This window comes from Lucilia cuprina, chromosome 5 (genome assembly GCF_022045245.1).
Source record: "Lucilia cuprina isolate Lc7/37 chromosome 5, ASM2204524v1, whole genome shotgun sequence".
NCBI classification, from domain to species: Eukaryota; Metazoa; Arthropoda; class Insecta; order Diptera; family Calliphoridae; genus Lucilia; species Lucilia cuprina.
Window position 1 is genome coordinate 19,182,472 of NC_060953.1, and position 10,923 is coordinate 19,193,394.

The 10,923-nt window shown below is 33.0% G+C and overlaps 1 protein-coding gene across 2 annotated transcripts; it reads left to right on the forward strand.

Annotated features, from left to right (window-relative positions):
- The first annotated feature begins 636 nt into the window (after nucleotides 1-636).
- On the forward strand, nucleotides 637-10,128 carry LOC111688977 (uncharacterized protein DDB_G0292186). Of its 2 annotated transcripts, XM_023451482.2 has the most exons (3): nucleotides 643-3,226; nucleotides 7,062-7,130; nucleotides 9,035-10,128. In XM_023451482.2, exons 1-3 carry the CDS (start codon nucleotides 2,075-2,077, stop codon nucleotides 9,716-9,718), a joined length of 1,905 nt encoding a protein of 634 aa, XP_023307250.2. In that variant the 5' UTR covers nucleotides 643-2,074; the 3' UTR covers nucleotides 9,719-10,128. The 2 variants fall into 2 exon arrangements, with proteins under 2 accessions (XP_046807765.1, XP_023307250.2); XM_046951809.1 differs by lacking the exon at nucleotides 7,062-7,130 and having other exon boundaries at nucleotides 637-3,226.
- The last annotated feature ends 795 nt before the right edge of the window (nucleotides 10,129-10,923 follow it).

Below are 10,923 nucleotides of genomic sequence, written 5' to 3' on the forward strand. Positions count from 1 at the left end.
TAAGAGCACGACAATTGCTAAAGGTTTTTTTGTGTTTGCGGTTTATTTGACAACAATCAAAGACGACGACAACGGCGGCAACAACGATCAGTAACGACGAAAATGGATAGATGATGACGATGCGACACGACACGACACCAACTCACTACACAACACACATTGTTGCTATTTTTTATTATTTATTCTGTTTAGTTGTTTTACTCTCCATCAAAAGGTGTTGGAGGCAGTATAGGTAGGCTTATCACAGGCTTTGTTACTTTACTATTTTTTAACCTACATTGTTTCTTTTACTTTTTCAAATCTGCTTCGATTGATCTGTTTGTATCGGGTAGGATTTCCTGAGATAAACTTTTAGTAAATTATCCAAATTTACCAATATGTACATACATACTTATATTTACAATAGTAGCTGGTATATTTATTGCGCGCATTACTGTTCTCTAGTGTAGTGTATCTATTGTATTCGATCACACTGAACACAATACAACATACTGTTTCTAGTTGTTATTGTTGCCGCAATTGTTTTTGTCGTTGTATAAGAGCATGGAAAAACTCAGGCAAAAACAAAATAAAATACAAACAGAAAATAAATAAGGTATGAAATGCTAAATAATAAATAAACGCAGCAGCAACAACAACGACAACATGAAATTCAACGACAGTTCAAAATAAATAAAGCACGAGCAACTACTCGACAATAATAATAACAACAACGGCAGTAGCAGAAACTGAAAGCGGCAGTAATAGCAATAATAGTCGCAGCAGCACTACTAACCAAACAGACTTGAATGAGGCAATTCGTCAAGCAGTCATTCAGACAGACAGACAGACACTTTGTCATAATGACAACAGTTAGGCAACCAAAGTAAAGTAATACTTATTGTAGCAACAAAATAAACAAAATACTTTTGCTTGCATACGACTAATCGTACGTACTACCACAACAGCACCAGCAAAAACAACTAAATATAATGTCAGTAATAACAACAATATCAACAGTAGCAACAGCAAAAACGAAATCAAATCAAACGACAAAACTCGACACAAAAACTTAGTATGTGTGATTTTTTGTGAGTATTTTTGCTTTTTTTTGGAGACGACTTAAAAATAACAACGACAACAACAACGTCAACATTCACACTAACAACAACCACTGCTGAGACGACAATGGCAATGACGTTGGAGCATGCCACACATACTAAGGCCAGCAGCTAGCTAGCTAGCAAGCAGTTAACCAGCCAAATAACAAAACAACGACCAAACTGCCAGTTTGCCAACCAGCCATCGATCCAGCCAGCCACAACAACCGCAGTCGTACCAGTTGTGGCTGCAGCAGCAGTAGCAGCGGCAGCAGCAACGGTGGCGGTGTGTTAAAAAAACATATGAAATTAGTACATTTCGTGATTTCAACGGTGAACGACGAAACGGTATGTATGTTCGCGATCGAATGTGTATAATAATCAAGTTGCGGCTGCTGCAAAACCAATAACAACATCTCTCCAACAACCAAAAAGAAAAAAACAAACGAAACAAAAAAATCAAAACCCGTAATACAACACCACCAAACGTAACCACCAGCACCACTAAGATCGCCAAACCAGTTAAGATCAACCAAAAATATATTTTTTGGCAAAAACCAAATCAAACTCCAACAAAAACACACAACACTACATATTTATTACACGGCCAGCATTCACACACGCACGCCCAAACACACACATCCACGTTGTTGTAGTAGCATCGTGTTGTTGTCATTGATATTAGTTGTAGTCGCAAACAAGCAATCGAAGAAGAAGGTGAAGGAGGAACAAGGAAAACAAAACAAGACAAAAAAAGAAAAACACTTGTTTAAAAATAACCTGTTGCTCTTATGATCACATACCACAAACAGACAAACCAATAACAGCAATATCGTGGACTACATTCAGTTAGTCGTACCCCTTCCTCGGTCCCGCACCCTTCCCCAGTACCAACACCTCAACAACACATTCCTCTCTTCTGGACACGCTAGGACAGCTTCAAACTGTCGTCGCCACATGATCAAAAACTGCGTCGCAAGCGGGGGAAGAGTATTATGATGAACACTGCAACCATGTATAACAAAGGCAACAATTCGACAAATAATAACAACAATAGCACCTCAAACCTAAATATAAGCATCAACAACAATGGCACTACCTCCTCCAGCACAGCCAACAATGCTAGTGGAGGAGGTTCATCAACGACCACAGATCGTATTGAATGGTCACGTGCCACAATACTAGATTTTATCGAAGACTATCGGCGACACCGTGTTCTCTGGGATCCCAACACCAAGGGCTACCACATCAAGCAAACCAAATACGAGGCCCTCAAGTTGTTGGGGCAAAAGTATGGTGCCGAAATACGTTCAATACGTTCCAAAATCAAAAGTTTACGTTCCTCATTCCATCGTGAACATGGCAAGGTACTCAATGGCAGACGCAAGGGGCTCAATTATCAGCCAATGTGGTTTGCATACGATGCCATACGTTTCATATTGGACGGTGAGTCGGGAGACTCGGACGAGGCAGAGGTACAGAAAAATGATTCAAATAGAGAGACAACATTGTCAGAGCCAAACAATAATAACAACAACATCAGCAACCTCAGTATCGATGAGGAACTAATGGAGGAGCGTAAAATTTCTAGTCGTGACATTGAACACTTCAACAATCATTTCTTGGCTTTAGGCTTACAAGCTCGCCATCCTATGGCCGTGATAGCAGCAGTTGAAGCTGCTGCCGCTGCCTCTGCTGCTCAAGAGAGACGACGAGACGAGCAAAAGTATGCTGCTCTCAAGCAGCAAGAGATAGACTCTGCTACTCAACTTAAGCTGCTGGAATTATCAACAAACGCAACAACTACAACAACAGCTAACACAAATAACAACAACTCTCTGAACCTTACCTCCACTTCTGCAACGTTTAACCCAATTTCGAAACCTTTTAACAGTCCAAAACCATCATCGCCAATAGCCACCAATAATACTAATAACAACAACAATATTGGTGTCCCAATAACACCAGCAACTTTATCAAATACAAATGCAACAACACCACAACAACTGTTGCCACCTCCGTCCTCGACAAGTACGTGCTCTCCGGAAAGTTTAAATGTTTTACATGGATCACGTAGTTTAGATGAAAATTCTGCCTCTGCTTTAGCTGCTGCGACTGCAATTCCTAGTCTTTCGATAACGGCTGTGGTAAGTAGTGACTTTCCATATCTTTATAGTTTATATTAGACATTATCACTACACAACAACAACATCAGCCATACACATCTAACCATACAAATATTTCCACATACTTATTTATGTACATGCTAATACACTGAACGAAATACTATTCGTATTAGAATTTCTTTCACATTTGAATGTTTCTCTTATGTTATAAAATTGTATTGTTTTCATTGTAATAGAATTATTTGCAAGTATTATTGCATAGTTGCAAATGGTTACATATGCAAAACTTTGTTGCATTTTTTCATGACTATATCTCAAAAAAAATAATTTAATATTGTATACACCTAAGTGACCTCATCCAGCAAAAACAAATTCCCTCCCGTATGTTTTCATTATTACAAATAGGTACCTAATCATAAAACTTCCCACACTTTTATTGATAAGTTATAAAAAAGTAAACACATATCACATTATAGGTAAGCGATTTTTATTTTCAGTGTACTATTTTTAGTTGCCCATATTGTTGTTATTGTTGCACACTATTTACTCATTTGCAACTCAAAATCGTTGAACACACAAAAAAGTTGTTTGTCTAGTTTCTCTCGTTTGGTATGTTTTGCGTTTTCATTTCTGGTTCGTTGTTGTGTTATTTCAGCGACTGAATAATTTGAAGACACTTTGACAGTTGCACACACATTAATATTACTAAACAGTGGGCCGGACTAGTTTAATGTATACGATTACACATTGAATATCAGAGATTTCTAAAACATACTAATTTCATACCAAAAGCTTTAAACTTTGTTGATTGTTTCTGATTCTATTCCACAAATGAGTCAGCCAATATTATAGTGTGTATCGTGTGTAGATTTTTCACAAAATATGGAAACTTCACGAAAATTTTTTACATATTTACATGTTATCCATTAAAGTGATTCTTTATTGGTATTGAAAATGGGCAATAGCGGTCCACGTTTTCGCATAGTTCCCATACAAGTTGGCCCCTTACAGCCACGGTTCCAGCTGAAGCGTTTGGAGAGAAGAGAATGTTTATATTTTGTATGAAATTTTCAGTTTTGGGGGAAACTAACCCTAACCTCCTCCCCCACAAAATTACTTTTACGCTCATTTGTGGCGATGAAACATGAGCTAAAATCTGTCTATTAACTTTTGCGAGGATCGATCCATAATTGACCCTATCCCATCTCTCAGAAATGAGAGTACAGCGATGAAATTCGTCATTAATAAGTTTTGTAAGGAACGGTCAATAATTGAACCTTTTAGACCCTACAATAGACCAATCAGAATTTGCAAAGCAATTAGAGGCACTATTAAAATTGACAACCGTGCACACATAGCTTTAGTTATATTTTTGTAAGAAACTTTTAGATCCGGCTTTCATGATCCAAAAGCACTCCGCAAAACTAACTATTTATACATGAGGAAACGAATCTGATAGACGGTACTGAACACTTACATACATAAATGTCAATCTTTGAAAGTATGACGGAAAATGTTTTTCTGTTTAAAAAGTTCAGATAAAATAAAAGCGATTCAGTTATGTGGAGTTTAGTGAAATTGTAATAGATTGTGCCAGAAATAATAAAGTTTACAGAATTACGCCCTTTTTGCAAAATTGGAGCTTTGATTTTAATATTTAAGTTCCACCGTGCTTCTGCCAACTAACTCAGTTGTCGTTCACTGTTCAGCTAATGCGTCGTATTTTTTCCACACATTTTTTTATTATTTATTTTGTTTTTTGTGTGTTTTTTATTTTTTTTTTTTTTGTTAATTTCATATGAACACACACGTGAAAAAGTCCAGTCCGCATATACCTAGTACTACTCACTTTTTGTTGTTGTATTAAATGAGGCACTCTACTATGTAGTGTCTTTGTATCCACATACAATCAAACACATGCACATACCCCAACTATGGGGACTGTGTTGGAGTGTTACTTATTCGTTTGTCTTATTGTTGTTGTTGTTGCTGCTGTTGTTTATATTTAAAAACATTTTTTGTGGTTTTCACCACAAAGTAAAATAAGCAACCAACAAACATGCTGCTCTGCTTTACAACTGATAAGCTTTACAAAATCGTAAATGTGTCGCATTACTCTGGCCTCAAATGAAATGAAACGAATTAAAATGAAAGCCAACCAGCAAGCCCCTGCTGCAATTGAGCTTTGTGTGTAAGAGTACGACGATTATACATATTATGTGTTTATAAATATGTACATGCATGCACCACATTTGTATGTGTGTTTGTTGTTTGAATTTGTTGCATCAGCCGTTTTATTTTCTTCTTTCTTCCCTACCTCCACTTTATTTTCATCAACTTTGTGGTTAATTTTTAGTACATCTGCGCACAGTGGAAAGAATCAAAATACTTCATTCTTATTCCCATACAATTTGATAGGAAATACCTATATGGATTTAGCGGTCTATTCGTAACCACAATCTCACCAAGAGGAGTTTGTTATCATTTAAAATTGTTGTAATTTGCAAAAATTATATATATGTTACATACATATATTAGAAATTTTGAGAGTTTACTGGAGGCACTTTTGACTCAGTGTGGTACCGTCAATAGGTTTCTTCCTTAATTTACTCGGTTCTAAAAATGCGTAAGGGAACCGGCAGATACTTGCATCAAATCGGAGTGGTTTGGAGAAGAATTAAGCACCAAACATGTTCAACATAAACATAAAGTGCAGAAGATGTAGGTACTACTCCGAAGCTCTAAATGAATTCAGATCCCTAAAGATAAAAGTTATCAGAATTCTCTCCAAACGAAGAATTATAAATCTAGAATTCCAGCAAGAGCTACACCCTGCATCGTATAATCTATTCTAGGACAGTAGTAGATGATGTGCTCAACTGTCTGTTTAAAAATCTGGTGCAGAAATCTGGGACTCGTGAAAGCTTAAGTCTTTAAATAAGTACAATCCAGATTGATAATGTCTAAGGATTTTTCGGAGATCAATTTATAATAGTGACAAATAAAGATTGTGTCCATTAATAACATATATTTAAGGCAGTGTCATGTTATAGACTTGTACTAAGAGTCTGTATAGTAAGTCGATCACTTATTTTCTTTTCTGTTTAAACAACTTCTGAAGAAGTCAAGGTATCTTCTATCAAGTTCCAAAAGTATCAAGACTCTTCTTTACAAAGGTCGTGGCCAGGGAAATATCTCTTTGATTTGAAGCATACGTTACGTTCAATTTAGTCTTCGCTCATGCTGGCTACGATAAGATATTCAACGTTTTAATACTATATTCATGGATTCTAACCTCACTCAAAAAAAAACTGATATTGTATGTTACCGATGCTCCTTATTTGAAACCTAGAAATTAGTCCGGTTAAAGATCGGTGTTCGTTGCGAACCCAAAATATTCTTTCTTACCTTTTCTAGGTATTTTCCCCACTGTGCAATGTTTGCAATAATTTCTCAACTTTTGTCGTTGTTATAAGCAGTATGTGTGTGTGTGTGTGTATTCACGTTGTTGTAATATTAATATACGGGTAAAATGCAACAACTACAAACATGTTTGTAGGCAATGCATTCAACAGTGTTTTGTACCGTTTGTTACACAAGTTTGATTTCTTTAAGCTGTTTTTTCATTAACCCAATATCAAGTTGTACTACCAACTTCTTCTTTCTATTGTGTGTGTATCTATGTATTTGTAATAGGTTTGCATGAGTAACAAAGTTTGTGTTTAAAAAGTCATTTGAGTCTTCTTCTTTACTAGTCAACTGTAGTAACACTGATATTGCCACAAGCCATTTAAAAAAATAAAATGCATTTCACTTTTATAACGTGGTTGTCTTTCTATTTTTTGTTTCTTTGCAGGCACGTAACTCTGATTTCGATGGCAGTGAATACTGTAACATTAGTGCAGATGATGTTAAAACAGAAATTGTAAGTTTCTTTTAACTATAAGTATTTCTAACCTATGTAAGAGAGAGGTGTTTATATTAGTTGTTTGCAACTGTTTTAACGGCAACTCCAGCAAATACAAATCTAATACTTTAACATAAACTTTAACTCAGTACAAGATTACAAGATCGATTTTCGCAACCGCAAGCTATTGCCACATTAATGTTTTATAACTAAGTTTTTTTGTTTTTATCATTACATTGTACTTGTAGAATTGCTTTATAGCAGTAATATGTTTGATAGTATAGATAAGATAATTTCAAAGGTTGATATTTATTTTAAAATTGACAAAGGATTGATAAGGATATTTCAAAATATTTATACACAATTTGTGTTTTTAATGAATTATATGAAACAAACCAATAAATATAACATGGAAAAAGTCTTGGTTCAAAATCGGTTGTAATAAGTTCAATTAATTTCTTTTGAAATGGGTGTTATCTCTGCTCAGTCGATTACAAATATTTATTTAAAAAAAGTCATTTATGTTAAATTTAATCTCAATTTCGACGTATTTAAGCTATTTGTCGCAGTTAAGGACAAATCCCCATAAAATTTGGAAGAGAGACTTAGGTTTCGCTACATTTTATCGCGATCTATTTTAATAGTTACGAGCTGAAAATCCCAAAGTAGGTTCAGCAGTATGGAGTCTAATGGACAACTTTAACAATTTCAAAATTGTTCAATATTCTTTTTTCTTGGATACGTATCAAAGTTCATTAAAGTATGTCGTTTTTTTTGCATACAGAAATAAAATGATCTAAAATTTATGTTTTTGAAGATTTTACTTATTTTATTAACAGAATTTCGATTTGTATACCCTAAACGGTAATATTTATATTTGTAACTCATAGAAATTGAGGTCGTAAAGCCACTTTGTATTTTTTTGTATGTATATATATTAGACCATATGGTAAGGTATGGTTTGAAAGGGATTTTAAAGCCGCGTCCAATGATGTATTATTCATAGATAACCATCTGCCCATAATTGTCATGTTTCAAAATATTTAAAATTGTTAGGTTTTTTACTTATGCATAATTTAGACAAGACTTGACTTCAAAAAACCTTTCAAATGATACCACATATTATATATTTTGTTTAAGAAATGCTACATATTTAAAAAGCTGGGTAAAAAATTTAATTTATTATGAAAAATCGTGTCGAAAATACGATATTTTCTTGAAAACTGTCCAGCTCACGAATGGACAACACATAACTGAAAATATTTCGGGTAACATCATATCACATAACAGCGAATATTTTTAGAGGGTTAACTCAAGCAACATTTTTTGTGAGTCGTTTTAATGTATATATATCCTCCCTTTTAACTAACAAACTAGGTCTTTTATATTACATTCACCTTTCAAACTAACTAACTAGGACATATATATTTTAATTGGATTAAGGACCAGTGTAAGTGATCAAATTTATTATACACCCCATCAAAAAAGATTGTGGTATATTTATTGTGTCATTCCGTTTGTTACACGTCGAAATATTAGTCGTAGACCCACCAATGTATATATATTCTGGGTCATTATGAAATTCTATGGCGATCTGTGTGTTTAAATCGCGTTAGAGACTACACGAGAGGAATTGTTTAAAATCTACATAAATATTCTCTTTTGATAAGAAAGATTTTTTATGAGTAAAAATCACTCCACCAACTTTTGTGAGGATCAGTCAATATTTAACCCCTTCTATCTCCTTTAGAAAATGAAATGTTTCAATAATAGCACTTTTGATAAATGCATCTAGGAACGTTATTGATGTATCTAGCTACTCAATTATTCTCCTACATTTACATTTTATTGTCTCCATCAGTTTTTTTCTACATTACATATTTAGTTTTTATTTAAGCATTTTTATCTACTTTATTCAACAGTTTGAAAGTGATTCGACTGAATTAGCAATGCTTGAGAGCACACGCACTTCCACCCCAGTACCACTGAATTATCATAAAAATGCCACTGACTTGACAATGAACAGAAGCAACACTAGCATGAGCCACGGCAGCGGCAACAATCCAGGAGGCACTGGCACAGTCGGTAGTCGCAAACGTAAGGCACAAATGCATTCAAACGTAAATCACAATGAGGATGCACCATCACCTTCTAAATTAAATCAAAAACAACAGCAACATTCCAATGCCATACACTCCAGACAATGTGATTATTTAAATAGCAACAACATAAACAACAATCAAAGTCCTGACAATAATACTGCTGCTGCTGTTCATGATGATGATGACGGCGACGACGATGAAGATGATGGAGCTGGTTACTCCACCTCTTTCTCCCACCTGCAAACTACACTACTCAACAGCAACGGCAACAACAACCCAACAACCAGCAACAATGGCAAGACAAACAACTGCAGCAACAATCCCATCGATGAGTATGGAGTGTTCGGTGAATATGTGGCCATAACAATACGTAAACTTAAAACGTCCAAAGCAAAAATTGTTGTTAAACATTTAATCAATAATCTTCTCTACGAAGCCGAAATGGGTAAATATGATCAGGGCATATCCTCTTGCAAAGAACCACCAGAACTCTATAAAATGTGATACTGTATAAAAATATAACAACAAAAGAATAAAAAAGAAAAGAAATAAATTAAATAAATTTAATCAAATGGAATGAAAAAAATAAAAATACTATATAGAAAAATATATTAAAAATACAATCAAAACAAAGACAAAAACCAACCCACTTAAATCTAAAAAAATACAAAAAAAAAACATAAAAATAATAAAAGTAATTTATAGAAAAAAAATATAAGTAAAAATTTTATAAAAATACCTTGCTTAAACAAATGTTACCTTGAACACTAGTCAATTTGTGTTTCAAATTTAATCAGGGATAAATAAAATAAAACAAAATATGAAAACAAATTTTAATAAAGAAATTTTAAATTTAGGATATTTTTACAATCATACACATATAAATAAATAACTTATAACCCAGCGAAACATGGATTAATTTAAAAGAAATTTTTAGAGAAAAGTGAACTTTTTTTTGTTTTTCTTTAAATTAAAATTTTGATTTATAAATTTTTTATTGGAAATATACAAGTGTAGAACACAATTTAACTTTTAAAGTTCACTTTAAATAAAATTTCAAAATGTTTAGTATATAAAGAAATCAACTAACTACCTTTTCGTATATAATATATCGTTCCATGTACTTTGTCGGTATACTAGTATGTGTCTTGAAAAATATCGAAATATATATATTTTTGTTATATAACTTTTTTTTTAAATAAATATTATATTACTTACTAATATAAAATATAAATATACAACTATATTTAACTTACATACATAAATATTTACAATAAACATTTATATATTTATTTACAACTCAGGTGCCTTTTTGTAGTCAATTAAGTTTTTATTTAATATTTTTTTTGTTTATTTTTAAAATTTTTATTTTTTTTTGTTAATAAAACAATCTCTGCAATATGATAATAGGGATCATTTGAATGGAATATAAGTACCTTATGTTAAACTATTTAATCATTATACAATAAAAAATATATAAATAATTATATTTTATGTTTTGTTTCTAATTTAATTTTTTTCTTTAATTAAATTTTCTAAAAATGTACTATTTTTTAAGTTATTGTTACTTAATCGTTAATTTTTAAAAAATAATAAAACTATATTGAATTACCAACAACTAATTGAAAAGTGTTAAATTTTAATAGGAAACTTCAAAAAATAACACAGGCCGACAAAATTTGAAAACCAACCCAGTAAAATCTTTACTT